This window comes from Scomber scombrus, chromosome 5 (genome assembly GCF_963691925.1).
Source record: "Scomber scombrus chromosome 5, fScoSco1.1, whole genome shotgun sequence".
Lineage (NCBI taxonomy): Eukaryota > Metazoa > Chordata > Actinopteri > Scombriformes > Scombridae > Scomber > Scomber scombrus.
The window spans coordinates 16,339,677-16,364,531 of NC_084974.1; the positions used below are offsets into that span (position 1 = coordinate 16,339,677).

The 24,855-nt window shown below is 39.2% G+C and overlaps 1 protein-coding gene across 3 annotated transcripts in view; it reads left to right on the forward strand.

Moving 5' to 3' along the window:
• The window catches only part of LOC133980171 (neprilysin-like), a 37,486-nt gene that overhangs the window by 5,741 nt on the left and 6,890 nt on the right, over positions 1–24,855 (forward strand). For all 3 annotated transcript variants that reach the window (XR_009925159.1, XR_009925160.1, XM_062418778.1), the window contains exons 3-13: positions 606–641; positions 1,726–1,887; positions 14,057–14,137; positions 14,597–14,692; positions 14,796–14,914; positions 15,100–15,168; positions 15,810–15,944; positions 16,592–16,693; positions 16,805–16,941; positions 17,160–17,253; positions 19,062–19,190. Coding sequence is in view for 1 of the 3 variants with exons in the window: in XM_062418778.1 (XP_062274762.1) it covers positions 606–641; positions 1,726–1,887; positions 14,057–14,137; positions 14,597–14,692; positions 14,796–14,914; positions 15,100–15,168; positions 15,810–15,944; positions 16,592–16,693; positions 16,805–16,941; positions 17,160–17,253; positions 19,062–19,190 (1,160 nt within the window). In the remaining 2 variants the exon portion in view is untranslated. The remainder of the gene's footprint in view (positions 1–605; positions 642–1,725; positions 1,888–14,056; positions 14,138–14,596; positions 14,693–14,795; positions 14,915–15,099; positions 15,169–15,809; positions 15,945–16,591; positions 16,694–16,804; positions 16,942–17,159; positions 17,254–19,061; positions 19,191–24,855) is intronic.

Consider the following 24,855-nt stretch of genomic DNA (forward strand, 5'->3'; position numbering starts at 1 on the left):
CCTATAAGCATGATTTGTGACATCACAAATAGTTTCGAAGCCAATTTTGGAACAATACACAACATACCTTTCAGTGAAGTACGAGATATATTGTGTCCAGCAGCATAATTCTTAAAATTAAACATTTTTTTATATTCATAGATTGTGGATTTTTAATGAGGTGGAAGGAGTAGATGCCATTTTAAGGATTTTATGAGGGAATTATATTTTTTGTGGGAAAAAAATATCATATACACAGTCCCAAGCATTTTTGAGTATTTTTGTATGTCTTCATACATCTAGAAAGGATCTTTAATGACTTTGTCTGTGTTTATATCTGCATGTTCACTTACCTGTGTGCACATCATGCATTCACACTCAACACATGAAGGTAATATGACAGCATGTGTACTTTTGTCAGCACATGTCAGATTTACAGTTATACACCTACATTTCTGACAGTGAAAGAAACACTCCTAAGTAGTAAGTAGTACGTTTGAGTAGGATGAGATGGAAGGGAAAGAAAGAAAGAAAGAAAGAGGAAGGAGATTATGTGTATTTGACATAATGACTGATGACTGCAAAAAAACCCACTGAGTGACGATTTGTTTGGCATTTTCCTGTAGATGAAATCTGCACCACGGCTGACTGCACACAGTCAGGTAAGCATTGTGTGTTTGTTTGTTTGTGTGTTTGCTTTAATGTCTCATTTTGAAGACTTTGACTTTCTCCATTTTTCTCAATGGAGAACAGAATGGGAAAATTTAGAATGCAGCAGAAAGCTCAGAGACTTCAGCTGTGAATGTGTTGCCTCTGAGTCAAAACAGTGTTCAAATCAGAAACAGTCCTGATCAGTAGAAACATTTTGCAGAGGTTTATTGTCCTTGGATCACCTCTCACCAACGGTGGGCCTACAAGGGAAGTTGAACAAATTGTAATGGCTGAGTAAGTGTATCCACAACTTTAGAAAACTCATTAAGACACAAGTTAAGAGAAATTAACTAATATCTACCTCTAGATTACAGCAACAGATGCCAATTCAGTTCAGATTCATTTTTGGGGAACCAGTGTCCCAATTAATTAAGATTTGACAGCCTTGTCACAAGAGATCTCTCCCTCATGTAATGTAATTGCAGCTCCAAAAAGTAAACACATTTCCAGTATTGGTGCCAAACAGAACCCAATTCTACAGTTTTCTTATGCCAATTGGTGCATATCAAGACTTTTCAAGGGCCTGTGTTTTACTTTTTTAATGAACCGTTAACTAAAAGGAGCTGTTTTATTTATTATATTAGTACATACAGTAGCATGAATAATTTTTGGTGTGCACTCAAGTGTGGATCCGCAATCTAAGCTGTTGTTTTGCTTAGGATGTCCAACATCATTTATTGCAATACCTCTCTTATATCTGTCTGTTCACAAAAGATTCCTACCAGCAGCTGGTTAGCATAAAACTGGAAAAAAGGGGGAATATCTTTCCAAAGGTAACAAAACCAGTACCTCTGAAGCTCGGTAATTAACACGTTAAATCTGGTTTGTTTAGTCACTGCTCCCAACCAAAAAATAGTCTAGCACATAACAACCTGTAAATGGGTTTATGATACATTACTGTCTAATTTTGCTATGAAAGTAAGTAAGTATACTATTTATGTCTGCTGACTCCTAAATCTTTAAGTATAGTAATCTCTGGGTGAGTATTACTATTTCCTTAATTTCTCACAGCTTGTTTCCCTTCTCTTCATGCAGCATCCCGTCTTATTGAGAACATGGATGCTAGCGTGGACCCATGTGATAATTTCTACCAGTATGCCTGTGGAGGCTGGCTTAAAAAGAACATAATCCCAGAGACCACCTCTAGATACAGCACCTTTGACATCTTACGAGACGAATTGGAGGTCATCCTCAAAGGTCAGACACCTACACACACACACACACACACACACACACACACACACACACACACACACACACACACACACACACACACACACACACACACACACACACAAACAAAGATCTGCAGAAAGACCACAACACTGACAGACAGGCTGACCATTTTATGAAAGATGTAGAGACCTGTTCTGCTTGTTTTCATCAAAGTGATAATTCTGCATTTAGTCCAGGATTAAGATGATGATTAAACCTACAAGAGTACGTCTTTTTCAGTCCACTTGCTTTGTGAGAGAAGTGAGAACAGCTTGATTCAGTTGCTCGAGTATATGAGCTAAAGAGGACTGTCCTTCAGGGATTGCAGCTCTATAGATATCACAGATGCCAGGGGAGTTTGGCTTCAGCGCTGCCTACCATGTGAGCTCGGCGTTTGTCAACACAGCTGACATTATCAGTGTGTGTGTGTGTGTGTGTGTGTGTGTGTGTGTGTGTGCGTGGGTGTGTGTGCGTGTGTGTGTGTATGTGTGCGTGTTTGTGTGTGTGTGTGTGTGTGTATGTAAGGACATTGCGTTCAGACTGTGCTAAAAGACGTCTACACATATACACACACGTCTACACATGTAAGTTTGTACTGTATGCATGTGTCTCAGGTGTTTTTCTAGCTTTTACCATGTGTTAGAGTCTTGTTGGTGTCCTTGTGGCATGGTTGATACAGCGAGGGTCATGTTACACTGCAAATGTGTGGGTGCTTGTGGATTTGTGTGGCTTCATACTTCACCTCAAGATGTCTGTGAGAAGGCCAGTCGAGTCTTGAGGAGCAGGTGCTAAATCTTTAAGGGGCACAAACTTTTCATGGACAACCAAAACTCTTCAGCTACTATAAGTCTTGCTCTTTGTGAATAGACCACTCTCACTGGCCATGCTTTCCATTCACTTCTTGATAAACATCTTTTTACAATATAACTTTTAGGGATCATAATGTAGTCAGCAATCTTTTTCTATACCTTTCCATCACAGGGTGCTTTTAGTGGTTAAAGTGCATCTTCATTCATTCTGTGTAGTGTAGTTTAATTCTAAAAGTGTGTTATAGAAATCTGGACTTCTGATCCTTGACAATGATGTGCGTAAAGATAAGATGATTCCAAAAAAAGTGTTTTGTAACAATTTACTTTCCTTCTGTTCTGTTCTGTTCTGTACTGCTCTGTCCTCTCCTCTTCTCTCCTCTTCTCTCCTCTCCACGGTAGTCTTAACACCCATAAAAATCACACATGGGGGGAAAAAGCAAAATAAACATTGCCCAACAAGGACTCATTCTAAGCATTTTGTTACCATATGTGCATTTACGTACATAGCATATCTCTGTGTAAGTGTGTGGCGTTATTTCACACTTTGCTGTAATTTTACTGCATTTATCACATGGTGATATGTGCTGCCTGTCTGAAAACACACACACACAGAAAAAAGGGAGAGAGAGAAGAAGAGAGAGGGAGAGAGAGAGAGAAAGAGAGAGATAGATAGAGAGAGAGAGAGAGAGAGAGAGAGAGAGAGAGAGAGAGAGAGAGAGAGAGAGAGAGAGAGAGAGAGAGAGAGAGGGAGAGAGAGAAAAAGAGAGAAAGAGAGAGATAGAGAGAGAGGGGGGGAGGGAAAGAGAGAAAGAGAGAGAGAGAGAGAGAGAGAGAGAGAGAGAGAGAGAGAGAGAGAGAGAGAGAGAGAGAGAGAGAGAGAGGAATAAAGAGGAGAAATGGGCTTCTGCAACTAATGTGGAAAGACTGGGCAAGGTGCAAAGGTTGTTGTTTCAGAATTTATTGACTTTATTGCTTTAAAAGTTGCCTTTACCACAGAAAGGAACGAGGTGACTAAAAGAACTGCTCCTAATCATTCAACAGCTCAACTCCTTAACAATCGTCAGTGTTGTGCTCATTCCTTCTGGCTTACCAGTCAGAGAAGGAATGTCTCACACTGTATTGTATACACACATGTGTGTAGATGTTCATTTATGTGTGTGACACAGAAAATACTGTGTATTTAAGATGTATTTGATTGTCAAAATCATGGCATGTGTGCAGTCTTGGACATATACAGTAGCAACTACTAGCTCTCAGAGTTAAAATTTTTCTTAATGACTGATGTATGCTGAGGTCTGGGCCCCAGCCAGTGTGAGGCCTCAGCAGAGTTGTGACCTCTACTCTTCGATGTGACATCAAACATATGACCTCTGATCCTGGGACTGGCCGCTGCTGCCTGCTTGGATACCACCGCCTGCTGATGGACAGATCCTCCTGTCAACAGCTGCAGGGGCCTGGAAACACCTGGACACTGCAGTGCTTGAGGCTGCATGACAGCAATAAAAAGGCTATGTGCATGTGTATGTGTGAATAGCTGTGTAGATTTGTGGTTGCTTGTAAATGCCTTGGATTGTTCTCTGCTGCTGTAAAAGGTCATAATGAGGATCTGCACACTGATTGTGACTACAACAGTGTGTGTGTGTATGTGTGCCTGTGTGAGCTTTTTCCCCCTGTCCCCCTACTCAGGTGTGGCATACTGTGCGATAATTTGCCCAATTGGCCGTGAGCGTTTTAATTACAAACTAGCTTGTCAGGCAGAAGCATGAATGAATAAAACTGGCAAAGACTAAGGTGAAATAAAAGACAAAAGGAGAGTGATAGAAGAATAGATAGGTGGTGAGATGCACAAGAAACCAGGGGGCTTTGAGGTGAAGGGAGGAAGAGGTCTGAAACCAGAGGATCATGGTATATTGAGAATAGCTTTGAGGATAAGTCAAGAAATGTGAAACAGCATGTGGTAATCATCTCCAAGCTAAGCCCTATGTGCGTACGTCCATTCGTGCATGCACACGTGCATGTGGCTGTGTGAGTGTGAGCACACTGCTGCTCTTACACAAGGTGCTTCTTGAAGGTCTAAATTACACTGTACAGAGTCAATTCTAGCTTTCGGCATGCAATACATGAACCAGCTTATGTTTCTCGCATCACTGAATGTCTGTGAGGTAGCTGTGATGCCCAAAAAAGTGTGATGTTGATCTAACAGCCGACGTTATATATATATAAAAAAGACTGAATGTCTGTTTTTCCTGGGATAACAATATGCTAAAAAAAGTCATCCCATACTTACTACAAAACAACTTTTGAGATAAATGGCTTGTTCACATGACCTCAATGATATCAGAATTTCATTCAAAACCATTGCACAACACCATAAATACTGCATTTCTCATAAACATATCAAATAAAGATAGCACACCACAGATTTGTGGCCAAGTAAAATAATATGAATATTAAGGCAGTAATTCTTGGCCAACAAAAACATACTGAATAAAAATCTTGAATCAAATGTGTTTTTGCCAGCCAGGATGCTTATGAATAACAGGAAAGAGTTCAGTAAAGCGCAGACCTCCACCAGGGTAATAATCTCCCCTGTTAACTGTACTGCAGCCAACAGTGTAACAGTGTACAAAAAACTTTGTACACTAAGTACACACAAAGACCAGCCAATGGGCATTACTTTGACTGGCATCATGGTACAGAGTTCATGACAGAATAGATTTTCTTGATTCAAATTTCAAAGTCTTCTTTCAATGATATCCTCAATGTTCTTCCACATAAAAAAAACATATACTTTGTTTATACTGTAGGTTCTTTCTCACACCAGCTCTGACCTCCACTTGACTCTATATTCACCACTGAACTTTGCATAAATGTAACCAGCTAATCAGGACGTTGCTGCTTCAAGAAGCCTACTCCTGTCTGTTTTGTCCCAGTTTCATACCTGGCAATTACCCCCATGGATTATGCCTCAAGTGCCATGGACAAGACCACACAGAGAGAGGTGTTCAACAGCCACTATCCTGTGTGGACTGCCAACTACTGCCCAAGGTGAAACACCAGCGGCGGTGAGAGACTTTGAACATTTCAATCCAATGCTCTGCTGTAAGGCGAACAAGCTGGAGCTTGCTATAGATGACACTTGACACTGAGCCCCCTGCTCCAGCTGACGACACATTGCTGCTACTCCTGGTCATTTCCGCTGAAACAGCTCATCTGCTCTTCGGCAACATTGCATCTGCTTTGTTCAGTTTGTGCATTAACCATGTTATGTTGAATGCACAGCCCCAATCATGCACACAGAGCAGCTGTTTGTGTGCTATTGGAATGGTTTGGCTGGAAATGCCCTATCCAAGAAACACATTGCTGTGTTGTTTTCTGAGTGCGTCTCCCAGGCCTACAGGCAGGTGGGAAGAGTCCTTCCCACTGTAGTCTGTGTACGCTCTATACACCATGTGGTAGTGTTGACAGCCTTGTTTAATGGAATAAGTGTCAAGGACATATGCACATCAGCATCATGGTCTATGCCCTGTCTGTTCATACGGCTCTAAATCTTGGATGTTTTGGACTCCTTTTCACAGTCTGTGCTTGCTGGATTGACCCAAACCCAGTCTTGGGTCTGGGTCAGCCCAGGTGTATCATGCCCCTCAGGGGTATCATGACCCTATGGGTGTGATACACCTGCATTTTTCCTGTGCTCCATGATCACCCAGGGACTGAGGTATGCAGAGGGTTTGGTGCATGACAGTAGACTCCTGCGAGGTTAGACCATGGCCTCACCCAGTTCAGTGGTACTCATGGGTACAATGGGCTGCAGCAACTTACCTTTGAGACCCATCACTTATAAAACTAGGGTTACAATATCATAACCTTGGTTTATGGTATGGTCATCAGCTTTAATTTTCCATGATTAAAGTCAGGGTTCTAGAAATCATGTTTTTTCCATCACTTTGATATGGCTTTAAAAGATTATACCCATGAGCCTCAGCTACTGTGGCTATAAAGCAGAGGCCAGTGAGAAAAAATTCAGGCTGCTTCAGAGTTTCCATTAGGAACAAACACTGCGCCACAATTACAGAATTAATCCAAAATTGACGGAAAGAACTGAGAGAATGTTCTATTTTGTTTCTACAAACAAGCAAACGTAAACTGTAGTTTACACTTGGCACTAGCAGTGCATGCAACAGCATTTTTAGCTCATTGATTGGATTTTCCATACAGAAATGCACCTTTGTAAATTATACTTCCCTCCTTTTCACAACATGTTCTGTTTGACAACACATTCTAAGAGGCACTGCTGAAAAAAATCAACACTTGTCTTTGAAAGAAAAATAGGACATAATGTTGTCAATTATTTACACCTTTGTGAAGGAAATTAAGGTTTTAATGGGCTATTCTACTGGTTTGAATGACATTTTAAAGGTCTTTTGTGTTTTTATACTGTGGAAGGAACAGTAAACAACTCTGTTGTTTCTGACTGAGACTCATCACTCTCAAACAGTGTCATCTCATTTCAGTTTCAATTGCGTTTACAGCTTCTGCATGCATTATAATGTGAATCTGTTCCAAAATGATAGATTGGAAGGAAAACTCTATCTGGCAACACTGAAACACTGAGAGTGAAATGCCTTGTGGAATGAGAGACTGTCAAGCATAAAACAGCAATACAGAGAGGATAAACTCAAAATTCAGATTCTGTATCATGATGAATGCTCTTGCCGAAATTGACATGGTGTCTCATACAAACATCAGGTGGCACAAAATCCATTTTCGGATAAATCCAAACTTGCACACAGGGAGAGTGTATGTGTGTATGTAAGAGAGAGTGAGAGGGTAAGCCTTTGCTGTGGTTAAACAGCACCAGGCAGTCAGTAATCTAATCACTCACACATGATCTGTGCCCTTTTGCAAGAAGCGCCCTGTGAAGGGTCCTTATCTCAGGCCTTCATTAAGATTAAATGAGCGCATAGATAGTGCACACATGGTAATGAGAAAATGGGACGATTAGAAAAATAAAAGTGTAGAAAGAGGCTGAAGTGAAATGCAGCAATACACAGAATGAAACAAGTAGAAATAAAGGACATAAATGAAGCCCAAAGATAATGAAAAAAAAAATCAATTCAATGTTTAATTAAGTGTAGAATATTTTGGGGCTGTTAAATGTATTGACAGAAGGGTGGGTTTTCCATGAGTTCTGCAGCAACAGAACAGGTGTTTTTAGGAGACAATGAGCTGATATGACATTAAATGAAATTAGTGACTAAACAAAGGCATAAATGTTGTTTTAAATATGGCTAGCCTCTTAATCTACCTGTCAAATTTTCTTCATCTTTATCTTTTGATCCCAAGTCACTGTGACATCAATGATGTTTTGTTTTTGTCAGGGGAGAGTTTCCTGTCAGCTGACTGAGTCATTCAAAATCCATCCCCTTTCCTGTACTGATCCTGAAGAGATCTTTTGACCAAGTGACAAGCAATCCTGAAGCCATGTTAAGATGTGTGATGGCTTGTCAAAGTATCAAGATTGTCTTCCTTACAATACATGATACAACCTTTGCAAGGGTTTCCTTATTGACACCAAATAAGCTGGATTTTCATTCAGAAATGCTGTTTTGGTGGTGTGAACATGTGTTTTTCTTACATTTTGATTAAGTGTGTGGAAAGTATTAAATTGTATTGCAAAAGAGGTATAATTAGTTAGGCATGTTGGATTAGCTTGTATTTACCACATGGTTTGTCTGGCAAGCTAAAAGCCATACACAAACCTCCCTTAAGCCCAGTTTTTGTGTTTTTTAAATGCAGAAGGAGTCTGAGCACCTGATACAGTCATTGTGACTGATGAAGGCTTTGTACTGTGGTACACATTGTTCTCATAACTTGACTTGGCTAGCTCAGTCGACTTGGAGTATGTCAATAAGTGGCATATTTGTGAAAGTAGAGAAGAGAGGCACATTCTGAAATGCTAAGCTAGTTAATACTGGTGATTTATGGCATTTTAAAGCTTCAAAAACTCATCCCTGAGGGAAGTTGAACTGAGAGCCAAAAAACAGTAACATTACAGCTACAAATCCATTTCCCTTTCAACATCTCTTCCAAGGTGACTGGTTTGACAACACAACCCGACCACATGCTGATCATCCTTGGCACTACAGATACACTGAACACATTAAGGGTGCACCAACCAAGTTCTGCACCAACACTGGAAAAACATACAAATTAAATATTACAGTTGTTAAATGCTTTGTCAGGTCTCCACCATGAAAGGATCAGGTTTGCTCTGAAGGACAAACTAGATGACTTTGAGAAGGAATTGGACTAGAGTGGCTCACTTGACGGAGTCTTGTTCTTTATCCTCATACTTGGTTTCGCTGCTCTTTATACTCTACTGTGTTCTTAAGTATCTATATATTCTATGTTCAGTTTATTAGAAAATTAAGCTACCAAAGTGCATGCTTTCAAGATTTTGAGCATGTTTTAATAAAAATACATATGATACAACTAATTTCTATCAGTTTTTGTCAGTCACACGTCAGTTTTTGCCTACAATGGTCAGAGTTGTGTTGTTTATCTCAGTGTAGCCACAATACACCCAAAATGGCAGTTAGAGCTAAGATGCACTGCAGGTATTTCAAGTGTTACTCTCCTCACAATGACCGATTATCTAACAGAGAATTGCATGCAGTGTGAGCTCATGCATGTCGCGTAAGCACAGAAGTCATACAAATGCATAGCTGAATTGGTCAAAATAAACGGGATAATAACTTCAGGACAACTGTTGCACATACATACAGAATATGCAATATAAATGTAAATGCCCATGGATTTCTAATGGCATACATTTTTTTCCCCATGTGAAATCCATGAAGGCTGCTGACTGAATTTCATGCCACAGGATTTTAATTATACTGCTGAACCACCTAAACATATTTATATCTTCCTTCTAAATGACCATAAACAATAGCACTAGCAACCAAGTCAACAATTTACATACATTTTGCATGTACAGGAAGTTTATTGCAGGCACTTAGACTTTAAAGATGTTTTGCATCGTTCATTATTCATGATGCAGTCTCTATAAAGCAAATACACACATCAGACATCCTATGCACTCCACATATTAATGCACAGGCCTTTGGAAAATATACTTTTCCATATATTTTAGGAAGGAAAAAAAGTGTTAGACCCAAAAACAGCAAAAAATTATTGACCAAACAATATCTCCCAAGAATGAACTGTCAACCTCAAAGATCACAATAATGTATCTGGCATAATGTTATCTATATAGTTATGTCCTTTTGTTGGACAGAGGACATTTTGACTTTAGTGTAACCAAGAAGTGCTGTGCCACTTAACCAATACCAGATGTTGGATTCTTAGCAATGACATCAAAGCTCTCCTAAATCTCCCAATACTTAAAAAGAAGTGCTGTAAATCATGATAGCTGGAAGAAACAACTTGTGGAAATGACTAAGGAAGGATTTGACCTCTGGATCTCTGACAGGACAAGTCACTTAAAAAAACAAAAAACAAAAAAACACATTTATTTAAAAAGGGGATTTGTTCCACCCAAGAGCCCTGGCATGAACTACAGTTAAAGCAGTAATGTGAGATTCAGGCCTGGGTCTTAGATAAACCCTGCAATGGTGTAGGCAGTCAAGATGTTTTTATTTAGTACAGCAAGTTCAAGTTCAACTTTAAAATACCTGTTGAGTGTGAGGTGTTTTCTTGTTGTGAATTGGTATCACCGTACTACTTGCATTTATCATGGTGGTTTCCAGCAAATACCAAAATTACAAAGTGTATGTTGGATTGAACCCTGATGATCTGAATATGTATTTAAGCTCGCCCTCTTGCTCAATGCTGCTGAAAAGCGACAGTGGTTCCTTAAGCTACAATATGCAACTCATTGCCTTAAGGCAGTAAAGGGAAGTGTATTGTTAGTCCTGTTCTCCTCCCCCGCAGTTGAGCAAGTTTATACCCCAACACTTAAACTCTTTTTGATTAGCTGTCTACCTAGAAACACTACAGCCTCGGGCTGAGCTAACTGGCGTCCATATGCCCACAACAGGTGTTGAAGAGGCAATGAACACAGGCTATAAAACAAGCAATGGTGTTCACTCTTTTTTCATATTGCCCTTTTCCGCCACACCTTCAGCTTTGCTTTCTTTCTTTCCAGATTATTTGCTGTGACTTCCCTGTTCTAAGGTCACTAGCCTCACCTTGATTACTAGTCTGCTTAGAAGCTAGTACATTAAAAAATGTGCATGCAAATTGCCACTTTAAATTGTGATTTTCATGGCATTAACCTCTACAACAAATGACCTATATAAATCCCCTAAATAAAAAGATGAATTGCACCGCAATAGTAAATAATTCATGTTTAATTATTTATTCAATCTTTCAAGCAAAGACCTGCCATTCCCCTGGGAATTGTAATGGGGGCAGAGTACAAAGGAAAAGTTTGCGGTGGTGTATTTATATATACACATATAATAAACCACCACAAACGTTTTACTTGTACTGGGTCCCCATTGCAATTCCTGGAGGAAATGTTGGGTCTTTGGTTATTAAAGGGTACATATTGTGCTTTTTATAATTTTCTGTTTTTTCTATACTGTTATGATGTCAGATGTCTATTTTAAACATGGTCAAAGTTCCAAAACCAAAAAAATGTGTAAAATTGCCAACAACTCCTTCAAATCAACGATCAAATATGTCGTTTGACCATGCACTCGAGGGGACACATAGGATAGCATTGTCTAATATGGCGTCTCTCGGCAGTAATCAGAAGGACAACATAATTTGTCTGTGCTTTTCAATACTGTTACAAATTACTGATAACAAATATAATGATAATGTTTCATGATGTGACAGTGCTACAGTATGTTTAAGGTCTGCTTAGGTTTACGCACAAAAAACACTTGGTTAGGGTTAGGGAAAGAACAAAGTTTGGGTTAAAATTACCACCTTGTGAGGGTTAGGGGATCAAGTTACCACGTCCTTGAAGTTAAGTGACCTTCATCGCCATGCCAACAATAAACACCACAGAAACCCCCTGTTTGGAAACAAAAAATGAATAACAGTCTCCTGTTGCATTGTCCATTTTTTGCAAGTTTGAGTTAATCCATCCACTCAAACCTGCACCTCAGAATGAAGAAATTGGTCAACTTATAATTGCACCGCATCTCTGGGTCATAATTAGTATGGCTGATCAAATGTAACCATAAGTCATTTCTGGGGTACTGACATTATGACCTTTTGTGTCATTTTTCTTCAGAGGACAGGTTTTTCAAATACCGAGGTCCAAAAGAAGACCAAAGGTATATTTATTAATTCAATGTAATCCATGATATATTTATAACGCTTTCTTGCTGTGCATTTCTCAGTCATGGTCACTCTTGTGGTCCAGTTCTTTCTTATCACTTCCAATTTTGCAACTTAAATCAACTCCTATTTCAGTATTCTACAACTTCCATGGTTGTATATTTAAAAATTATAAATTTAATATATTATTTTCTTTGTTTGTTCTTAAAATGCGGAAAGGAGCACGGCCTACTGGGAAAGGGAGAAAAGGGCTCATCCAATGAATGAACAGTTTGCAAAATGTAGACAACATATTTCTGGCGATTTTCAAGTCGCAGTTCACATCTACTTCAGCAAATATTTTCTGGAAGTGAGCACTATATAACAGGGACTTAAAAATCTCCAATAATATGCTGTGTATATTTGTGAATTTGTGACGAATCTGCTGATGGAAGCGCAACACAGCTGGAGCTGTTCGGTAAGGAAACCAGTTAAATTGGAAACATGTTGGGACACCGGTGGATTTCAAGACCTCACTCCACCGCTGACTATAGCCGACTACTTTCGTTTTGACATGGCAGCGGTATCTGCAAGTACGTGTCACGTGACGGTCCGTTGATGCAAGGATAATTGTCTTGTCGGCTATTTTCACAATGAAACGAAACTTCAAGAAAAACATACCGAGGGCATGACCTCGGTGTCCTCAATGGTAGCTACGGCCATGCCTGCAAGAAAAAAGTGCAGGTTTCAGCCTGCTCTGAATTCTGTGTTTGCAATGTTACCTCTACTCTCTCTATGTGATATCAGATTGTTTGCGCATTTCTACATTTGTTCTGTAGCCTATGTAGCTAAGGTTGTTGCTAAGTTTGTTCCACGGGTTGGTCAAGTGTTGTCCACTAGCATATTTCAGATCAGACTCACGCTGGAACACGTACAGATGTATTTGAAAAGTTTCCATTTCTGGTGCATAACGACAAAAAAAACAAAACACTGCTACTATTTGTTTACATAGTTACCTAAGTGATTGGTAATCTGGTGGTTGCAGAGCAATTTCCAGGAGGCTAACCAATCAGAACAGAGTGGGGTTATTGGAATGGAAGAGGGGCCTTGAAGAGACAGGAGCCTTTTTTTAGACACAGGCTGAAATGAAGGGATGAACCCATTATAAGATTTTTTTTTTTTTATTGTAAATCATGTAAAGACATTCTAGTCAAGCCCCAGAATATAAATTTAGACCTGGATATGTATATTATACATCCCCCTTAACAAATCCTAGTCATTATTGTGTGTAAATGTTTTTGTTCCTTATCTACCACTCAATACAATATTAAACACCCCCTCCAAAAAGAAAGAAAGAACTAAGAAAAACAGATGATCTTTTGTTGTTGTTGGCTAATGCTCATGATATCATGTCACAGAATTGCCAGAATAGTGGAAAGTGACTTTTAGACTGCTCATTAAGGCAGAGTCAACATTATGGCTTTATTTGTTTTCTACAGTACTCTTGTAAGAATATTACATGTTGGACTGTTTTTTCATTATATACAAACTTCATAACAGCTTTTTCAGGAAGCAGCCTATTATAAACGATTAGTATTTACACGAGAAGAAGTGTCACATGTTTCAGCTCTAAAGCATTTCTTTGTGCATGGCAGCTTTGAAGTAGACTTTTTCTTTAAAAGCATTCATATCATGCTTTTTATTAGCTTTTTTTATTTCGTAGAATAATGCCATTCCTTTTTTCTGAGTAGTTGCTATGTATTGCCATGTTTTGAAGCCATCACTTTATTTTTGTTAGCGCTCTCTGACACAGGGACAGACAACATGCCTCGGTTAAAATGATTAAATGCATCTGGACGACAGCTGGATTCTATTTCCAATCCACAGTGATGAAAAACTCTACATTGTACCTGAGGTTATTTACATCTCTCTCTCTTTCCTCTTCCCTCTGTTGACATGTAGACCTCCTCCTCCTTTATCTTTCCGTTTTTATCTGTGTTTCTTTCCCTCATGCTTGCTCTGTTTCTCTGCTTTATTTGTAGGTGTCCTTGAAAAAACAGTGGACAGGGAAGCCATTGCTCTCACCAAGGCTAAGACCCTCTACAAGTCATGTACCAATGAGAGTGAGTTAGCATCACAGACTTTTTTTGTATCTACCAATGTCCTAAATTGAACTTTAAAAAAAAATCAAACATCTGTTGCTCATTCAATTTTCCCTAATTGCTCTTACTCTTTCTCTTTTTCAACCATTGGCTTTTAAATGCAAGACAATTACTGTCTTTCAGTTTTATACCATTACATGATGCAGAAGTCACAATGAACTCATCAAATGTGCATTAGCATAGATTAATTAAGGGATATGAAGATCAGTGTATGAATAATAACAAGGTTTACTTTCTTTTTTAATTAGTTCTCTGAATGTTTGTGTAAAATAAATATATGCTTAAAAATATGTTTCTATCTATCTATCTATCTATCTATCTATCTATCTATCTATCTATCTATCTATCTATCTATCTATCTATCTATCTATCTATCTATACATATGATTTTTGCTTGTCTTTATCTACGCTTCATTTAAGGTTTAATTGAGCTAAGAGGAGGGTCTCCTTTGCTTGCCATGCTGCCTGATGTGTTTGAGTGGCCCATAGCTCTGGACAACTGGGACACTGTCTATGGTATCATTCTTTATGATATGCTTGCATGCAGAAAATATCGCCTACAGGCATTTCTTTCCTATTATTCCTCTCCTCGTTTTCCTCTCCTTCCTCTTTTTTTCAGGTGGAACATGGAGGTTTGAGGACGTAGTTGCTAAGCTGAATGAGAAATATGGAACTCAACTCTTGGTTAACTTTTTTGTCGGCACTGATGACAGGGACTCCAATTCACACATCATTCATGTAGGTGTGCAACAGTATGAAGCCATCCCTTTTTTTCTCTTTCTCTCTTTCATGTACCCACATGCACACAGGCACTCACACATCATATCCCATCGAGCTTGAAAATAACCACCCACCAACGAATTCAAATCTGAATGCTTTGGCTTATATAAATACATCTGTTTTCTTGTCTTCCTCTTTACTAGTTTGACCAGCAGACCAGCCTTGGCCTCTTGTCCAGAGATTACTATGCCTGTACTGGACCCTACGCAGAGGTGGGCTTAAAGTTCACATGTACACACACACACACACACACCACATGCATGTGCACACACACTTGTAATATAATTAAGGCTTTCAACTGATCCATGACAAAAACAACTCCATGTGTTCATTTGGGCAAGTGCCACTGAGTCTGTTTTTCATGTCCCCTGGAGTTTGTTCCTGGAAACTTGATGCCCAACAAATGACGAGGGCATCAGTTGAAACATCAGTGCCGGGAATTAATTAAATGTGTTCATTTGTGTGTTTTCTTATAGTAAATGCATTTGAAAGAATGTGTGTGGATAAGATAAATAAAATGCATTCTGAGGCACTTAAGTGATGATTAAAATCAAAGAAGCAAAGGAGAACAAATTTGGTTGTTTCTCAATCCAGACCAGATGTGTGTGATTGGAGCAGACATCCTCTGCTCTGGTTTTACTTTACAGTTTACCATAGACTCTTGATTGATATGCAGAGAGAAACACTTAACTGCACTCAGCTTGAGGCGAGCCGCATGTGTGTGTGTATGTATCTGTGAGTAAATGCACACTGTTGCCTCTGGTTTTTGGTCGCTGGTAAATCCAAACATTTTTTCTTTCCAGCTGAAGTGAAGTCAAGATGTGAGTATCATGAATGTGCATGTATTTGACAGGCATGTCGAGCCTACAAGCAGTTCATGATTGACCTGGCTAAGCTTATCCGCACCGACCGAGGATTGGCCATAAATGAGACCCGCATCAGAGAGGAGGTGACACGAGTTATGGACCTGGAGAGGGACATAGCCAATGTAAGCACACACACACACACACACACACACACACACACACACACACACACACACACACACACACACACACACACACACACACACACACACACACACACACACACACACACACACACACAGCCTTTGTAAGACTTTTCATCTTTTCTTTGAGAAGCTAAGGAAAAGAGACCTTGTTTCCAGCAACAGCGCATACCTTATATTCTCTCTCAGCTTCACAAAACAGAAGGATTTTGTGAGCAATTAAGTTCTGACATTATGACCTTCCAATCCTCCAATTGTAGCCAGAACCTCTCTCCTCTCTTTGTGTTTGTGGCTCCAGTCTAGAGCAGCTGCTGTGTAAAACAAGCTGTTAACCAGTCTGATCCCAACACAACAACTTTTCTCAGACATCAACAGGTTTCCACAGTCTGCATTTGTCATTCTGTGCTGGTCTGCTCTGCTCGCTGCCATGCTCCACTTCCCCTCCACTTCGCTGTTGGATTTTATAAGGCAGTCACAGCACTCTAGCTCTGACATTTACAAACCCGAAACCTCCTGGGACTCCAAATATATTTGTTGCTGCAGTGGTATGCATGTGTCAGGAGACAGGAGGTGTATGTTATGACAGCATTCTTGATTTCTAATCTCTCCATCTTTATTTGTCCAAGGCTACTGATACTCCAGAGGACCGTAACAACCCAGTCTTACTTTACAACAAGATGGAATTGGGTGATTTGAAAGCCAACTTCACCCTTGAGGTTGAATCACAGGTGAAAAAAAAAAAGCTGTCTTTCAGAATTTGTTGGGTTTTTTTCACCTCCCATCCTTTTTCTAATGTGTTTTTTCCCCTCTATGTCTGTGCTTTTGGGTTTGTCCTGAAGGTATTTAACTGGAGTTACTTCACAGCTAAGATAATGGATACAGTCAACATCACTGTTCCTGACACAGAGAAGGTCATAAACTACTCCCCCAACTATTACAGAAGACTCAACCTGATCTTGGCCAGATACACCAAGAGGTTTGTGGGTTTGTAGTAGTCTGTAGCTGTGTTTGTGTATCCATATGTGTACACATGCTTGTGTTTGTTAGATAGTGTGAGTGTGTGTTTGTGGGGGTGGGAGTGCACAGCGTGCGGGAGTGCACAGCGTGCAATGAAAACAGCTGCTTACCCATTATTGATATATTGTAGCTTTGAGTGAGTAACAGTTCCTTTGAACATCTTTTCTCTCCTTGCAGGGATCTGCAGAACTACATGGTGTGGCGCTTTGCTATGAACATGGTGGTGGGCCTGAGCAGGACATACAGAGACACCAGGAAAGCCTTCCGCAAGGTATGCTGCCAGAGCCCTGACTCTGAACCTGCCTGAGGATAAACAGAGCCCAACTCATACTGGATTTTTGAGGCAAATACCAATATCCAGTCCAAAAAACAATATAGAAGAGAGTATATGATTTTAACAGATATAGGAACATTTTTGATGAGGATCCCCTACATTTTAAAGAATTACGAACGAGGTACATAAAGACCAAGATATTTTAGAGTTATATAGAGTTATATATTCTACAGCTGCCCATTGAGGCTGTACGTTAGCACAGTGGTGCTTTTGGCTAAATGCTACTGCTATCATGGTCAGAGTGACAATTCTAACATGGTGATGTTTAACCTGTGTAATTTTGACTATGCTCACCATCTTAGGGCCTGATTTACCAAGATCCCAAATAAAAGGTACTAAATTGCGTGCACAGTGCAATCGATTGTGCGTTTAGTTAGCATGCGTTTTGCAGGTGGTCTACTAAGAATAACGTAAATGAAATCAGGTGCAACGGGGTGGAGACAGCAGTATGTATGTAGGTTTTGCATGTCTTAATGGAGAGTTTGGACAAACAGAAAGTTGCAAGCGCAAAATGAAATTTGATCCCATGGAATTAGAGATTCTAGTGGAAGAGGATAACAATTTAGTTATAACAAAAACAAAATTACCAGAAGAACCGCCATATGAGAGAGTATTTGTGACAAAGTCAATGCTGTTAGTAAAACCAAAAATATTCCACTCAAAAATATCAACACAGGTGGAAAAAATCCATCCAATGTGTATTCTGTCATTGTGCCTCCGTCTCCTCCTCTCAACAGCAGTCATCTGTGCGCAGTGCGCAGCCGGTTAATACCTGCCCTTGATAGGTATTATTTATATATGCAGTTACCGTTAGCAAAATTACCTTCAGTTTTCGTAAATCACAATGCGCGTGCTGAATAACATATTTACATTTTCTCTTCCCTGTATTTTACACACTGGGGTTAAAAAGTAAAGTAAAAGTAAAAGTACTAAATGGACAGCGTGTATTATCTTGCACATTTTTTTGCGAGTGATGTCAAGTTTGCACACGTTTTTACACACGCAATCCTTTATTAAATCAGGCCCTAAGAGTAGAGTGCTACGTTCTTCTAAATAGTGCTAAACAAAGTACAGCTGGAGCTGACAGGAATGTCAGGTTTGCAGGAATTTTGTCATAACTATATGAAAAGGTATGCACCATAGTAACTAAATTTCAACCTGAAGAATGCATGAATGTGTGCACCAAATCACATAGCAATCCATTAAATAGATACTGAGACTGTTCAGTCAGAACAAGAAAAGAGGATCTCCAAACTATCTGTATGCATCTAGGAACCATGAATGTTTGTAAAAAAAAAAAAAGTAATCTAGTAGATATTGAGCCATTGTATTTCTCAAGATTATTTGCTGGTGGTGCTAGAGGAAAGGTATGGGATCAACAAAGTCTTTAGGATTTGTCCTCTTGGCACAGTGGGTATCTGTTCAAAATTTCATGGCAAACCATCCAAAAGTTGTTGAGATATTTTAATTTTGTCTTACTTAATCGGCCAACATTAAACTTTAATAACACTAGATGTGCACATTCAGCCCCATTCATATTCTTTCTCCACATTTATAAAGCTCTAATCCTAACCCTTTTCCTAATATAACCATTTATCTGCTGCCCAATGACTTATAGCCCTTAGTATAATGGCTATGCATAGTGGAGGTGCAAATAAAGAATTGCCATGAGCCTCTTTAACCAATATGCTGAGTGGTTTAGCTGCCATCTCTAATTGATCTGTGCCTTGTTACTTTCCCTGCAGGCTCTGTCAGGTACAACGTCAGAGGCAGCAGTGTGGCGACAATGTGCAGTTTACGTCAACAACAACATGGACAATGCTGTAGGACGACTGTATGTGCAAGAAGCCTTCTCCGAAAAGAGCAAAGAACTGGTCAGTGGGCTGTGGATTAAACTTCATATCATTTAGGTTAGATTACATTAAATACAGGATAAAAAGGTATTAAAGGCATCAGTTAGTCTACATTTTATCACACAGCTGTATCACACAAAAGAGGAATCATTTAAACAGAGTACATATTTGAATATGACTGGTTTTAAATTGCAGAGATGAATTCTCAGGGCACACATTTTCACAAACACAGTGTGAGTGTTTCTTTATTCTGCTATTCAGAAATACAGTATGAGAACATGTGTTTCAGTCGCATCCCACTGAATTTATTTATGTGTCTTATCCACCTATGTTTTTGTCACCTTTTTGTATTGTGTGTCCACCACTTTACTGTTTTTTTGTTTTTGCTTGCACTCATTGAAAGCAGCTGAAAAAGGTGTCCTTGTTATTATGCCCACACCACCCACACTGTAAATCTGTCCGTGTGTTTGTGTGTGTGTGTGTGTGTGTGTGTGTGTGTGTGTGTGTGTGTGTGTGTGTGTGTGTGTGTGTGTTTTAGCGTATGACTGTGTGTGTTTGAGTCAGATTTAGTGCATCTCCATGACTGTGTACATCTGTCGTAATGCTGAGTGTCTCACACACCGTAAATCTCTATCATCTTCTGGATCTTTGCCCACTCTACCATGTGGATCTCACATTGCATCCTGTGTAAATGTGAAGCAAATGTGTGTGTATGTGTGAGAGAGAGAGAGAGAGAGAGAAAGAGAGAGAGAGAGAGAGAGAGAGAGAGCGACAGAAAGACAGAGAGACAGAGAGAGAAGAGACACACAACTCCTTTGACCATGCAAGTATATATCAACCCCCCTTTCCCCAAATACATGGCCATACATATACTGTATGTGTGAAAGTGTGCTGAGTTGATCTGCAGCCATCACACATGCTGCACTCCTCACTTATCAACCTTCATTCAGCCTGAGAGATATATTTCACATCTGACCAATGGTGGTGGAGTGTATCTAAGTACATTTACAGTAGTATTACTGGGTATAATCTAGAGGTGCTCGTTGTATTTGAGTGCTTCCATTATATGTTACTCTATCCTACTACTTCACTACATTTTAGAGGGGGGAAAAAACCTTTTTGCTCTTCTTCATTTATTTAACTACTCACTAGTTACTTTGTCCATAAAATTTCACCAACAGATATGATCATCTTATAAAATATGATGTATTGTTTTGCTTTAAACATTGTAGCACATTAGTTAATAAATCAGTTAAAATCCTGCTTCATCTTGACCAACTACAACAGGAAAGTGCCACTTACACATTAATGGGGACCTATTATGCTTTTCCTTATTTTCAGTCATATAATATAACGCTGCAGTGTCGGATATTTATATTAAACATGGCTGAAGTGTCAAATAATGAGGTAAACTTATGTAGGAGTTACAGTATCCCTGTAAACAAAAAATACTGGCTTCAGACTTCTCTGAAATATTGGTTTCCAACTGTTTTTTCTACTTTCAGCCTGAGCCGATGTCAGCTTGTGACGGATTTCTTTTTATGGTGATCTACTCCACACACAGCACATGGGTTCACTGCTCCACTCCACTAAAATTATGGAATTTTTCCATTGTTTTGAGTGTAGTTAAGCTTAGCCATGACTCGAGTTCATCTGGCATGCTGTGTTTTTCCATTACATCGCACTGCAAAGAAAATGCATTGTTTATCTTTTGGGTATGTGTTGGTTGTCTGCAGTGCTTCATCAAACATCTCACTGTGGCTGTTTCTGCTTGTAGAATTCCTCCTTACATAATTTCTAACTGATCTGTCGAAAAAGTTGGTCCAGTTATCCAGTTACCTTTAAACTGGAGACAGTACCTAGAAAAAGAGTATAACCAACCCCTGCAATATAAATGATAAAAAAAAATAAACTGAACAAAATTAAATGAGTAAACTTGACTTTTAGTTTTCCACAATTTAAATATTTGGAGCTCTTAATGTAGAACAGGAATCACGGTTCCCCTACTAATTTAATTGGCTGGTTTGCATTTGTATAGTTTACTGTGGACATTCTCAATTCCACGTGAAAGCCAACTTCTCTAGCTGTGTTAGTCGGGGTCATTTGAGGGGGGATCATTAGAAGAGAGGGTCTAAGACAGTCCACTATATGCTACTGGCTCGGCTCAACTCTTCTTGCTTTACTTTTCTGGACCCCTTCTATAAGGCAGTTTAATATAACCAAGAGAATAACATGAGAAGAGTCTGAGATTTTAATGAGACAAATCTGAGAATGATCCCAAAGAGATCTTATCCTTGTCCCCTCTTGTCTGATATAGTCCTCTGAAATGTCCAACTAAACCTTTACAAGGGAATATAAGATATGCCATATTTAAGAAATATGAGAAACAATTAAGAATTTCATTAATGAACTGTAGCTGTAGTAATTAGAATTAGTATCAGAAATACTTAATTGATCCTGAGGGGAAATAGGGTTATGTTGCTAATGCTTACATTCTAGCAGAAAAAAATATGTGTAAGCATAGAGAAATTATAAGAAAAATAGACCACACTGAATGAGCAACCAAGGATATCCATCTTCCAGAGGCAGCCACAACCTGTCTGTTAGGTTATTAACTGAGTAGTTTTGTCAGGTGGCTCAGAGACAGTCATCTCTTTGCTGAAAGCTGAGATGTTTCTGCATTTATTTGGACTGTTTACCGTCTCAATAGCTTCAATCTTCCATCGTTGCTCTGATGCTCACTTTTTTTCTAACTGCTGAGCTCCAGCACAACTCCTTAGTCAAAAAGCGTGTTATGTTATTAAAACAACCTGCAACATGTCAGCTGCGACTATACCTGCATATTAAACAGGGTGTCTAAAATGGAGATTTTGATATTTATTGCTTGTTTATTCTGTATAATATTAAAAGAGGTAACTAAAATGTAGGCTTTAATGTAAATGTTGCATATTTTTAATGTGGTGAAAAGCTATTAAAAACACAATCAAGGGCAAAATCTTCTGTCAGACGTGGGATGGGAAGGGGACCAAGTCGGTATGGGGTGGCAGACTTACCTCAGACTTTTAGCTATTTAAAATTAAAAACATCCTGACAGCTCTGATGGAGATCAGTTTTATTACAAACACTACATAAAGCTGGAATTTGTGTGTAACAGCTGGCCTATGTTGATATGTAGCAGAATACAGAAAATTAACTACTATCAGATCTTGTTCTATCTGGTGTTACTAAAGTTGTCACTGCTGTGCGTACTGCACATTTAACTGGAAAAATTAAAAAAAACATGGAATTTGAGAAATAAAAATAAAACTCAATCATAGTAAACACATACATACCCCCCCCCCCACACCCCAAACACACACACACACACACACACACACACACACACACACACACACACACACACACACACACACACACACACACACACTAATAATACAAACAAAGTACAGAAACATAGAAAGAGAGAGAAATAAAATACTATAATAGTGCATTAAAAATAAGATTGCAGCATAAAATAATGATTTGCTTTAAAATCATTAAAAGGACATAGAGTGCAAATGAAAGATTACAATTTAAAGTCCTTTGAAAGAGCTCAATCATAAGCACAGGAGAAGAGAAGTGTTTTTAACCTGGATTTAAAAATATTAACAGTTGGGGCTGATTTCAGTTCTGCTGGTAATTTGTTCCAGTTGTGTGCAGCATAACAGCTAAAAACTGCTTCACCATGTTTAGTCTGAACTCTGGGCTCCACTATCTGACCTGAGTCAGTAGATCTCAGAGCTCTACTGGGTTTATATTCTACTAACATGTCATTCATGTATTCTGGACCTAAACCATTCAGTGATTTGTAGACCAGTAGCATAACTTTAAAATCTATTCTATAGCTGACTGGGAGCCAGTGTAAAGACTTTAGAACTGGAGTAAAGGTGCACTTACCTTTATAAATACTTCAGACAGCTGCAGAAACTGCTCCACTCACTGTAAAAATAACTTTACTGATCTTATAATACATCCACATTGTGCATGTGTCTTGTTATGTGCAGCACCATATTTCTCCCCCTTCCTCCAAAGTTCCACATTAAGTACTGCTCTGTTACATTAAAATACCAGTTTTGAGGAGCAGAAATATGCAGGGCTATGCCCAAAACATTTGGGGCTGAAGCAGTGGCAGCCCACAGGACCCACAGGATGGACCCAAAGCTTTGGCGCAGCGCTCACAGCTGCTTTCCACTGCTGCTAAACATGAACACAAATGAAATGCAGCAGGTTTTCTGTGAAGGATCAGGAGCCAATTTAGCTCTGAATATTGAGGAGAACGAATCAGCTGTCTGATGTCCAGTCAATTACAAATATTGGATGGGACAAATTTCCATGTTTCAAATATTGAGGTCTAAACTGTGTTGACAGATGGTTGGTTTGAATATCATAACACAAACGTCTATTATGATATTTATACTGTGCAACATATAAGTACACTGTACAGGCCAGCAAATATAACAGACTGCCGTGACAAAGTTTCACAGCGTGTCTCTGTTCCTGTGCTGCGTCTCTTGGCGAGCATGGTCGCCATTTTGTATTGACTACCCTTACAGAGAGACATACAGACACTGCATCTGGACTGCTCACATGTGCCACCTGGTGGTTGGTATGCACTGCAACTACTCTTGGATAATTTATTTCACCCTGTTTCATTACCATGGTAGCTCCTGTGTCTTTAAGGCCCTTCCTGATTAGGCCACACCAAGCATCACGGCTGACTTCTGGCTGTTCAGGAGGTTACGTAAACAAACTAAATGAAACAAACTATAGTAGTAAGATTTCACTGTTTTTTCTTTATTTGAAATGTCAACTTCTCAAATACATCTGTATGCAAGACATGTACAGTAATACACGTAAAACCCTTAGCTGCAACCTTAGCAACCAAGACTAGGGACTGGTTGGCTGTTTATGGGCATGTGCAATGTTGCAAACAAAACATTCAGTGCAGGTTGAAGCCTGAGCTTTTACTCACAAGGAGCATTTCTATGTTAACCTCAATTAAAGGAGCTTTGGCTATGTTTCACATAAATATCTGGTTTCGTAACAGTATACGAATGACATAAAACCAAAAAAATGCATAATTTGTCCCCTTTAAAGGATTTATATGAGACAACGCTTTTAAAATGCTTTAACATAACCCAAAAATTAATTAAATATACATAACTTTGTTTATGGAGACATTAAATCAAATTGAATAGTAGTGGATCGGAGCCTTAAATGGAAAGTCACTACATTTTTGTTAAAGCAAGCTAACATGATACATACAGATTTAGCATTTATGTATGTTCATGTATATAAACCCTGTTTTATATACAGTACATGCAAAAAAGACACACATGCATACAGCCACAACATGCATACACACAACCCAATCTCACATGCACACACATACACAGGCTGTATGCTAAAAGGTTTGTAAGAAAATCCTCATCAGTGCGGTCCCTGCCGATTTGTGGCAAACCACAGCGTTTTGTCCGAGTGGTCATGCAGCGTGTTAGTGAGGGTCTGTTGATGTGATGAGACACTGGAATGCATCTGTCAGCTTGCTGCGGTCTCTGAGCACAACTGTGGTTAGAGGGATCTGTAAGGGTGACCTTTGCTGTCACCTCAGTTTTTGATTTTTCCCTTCCTATTTTACTTTCATACT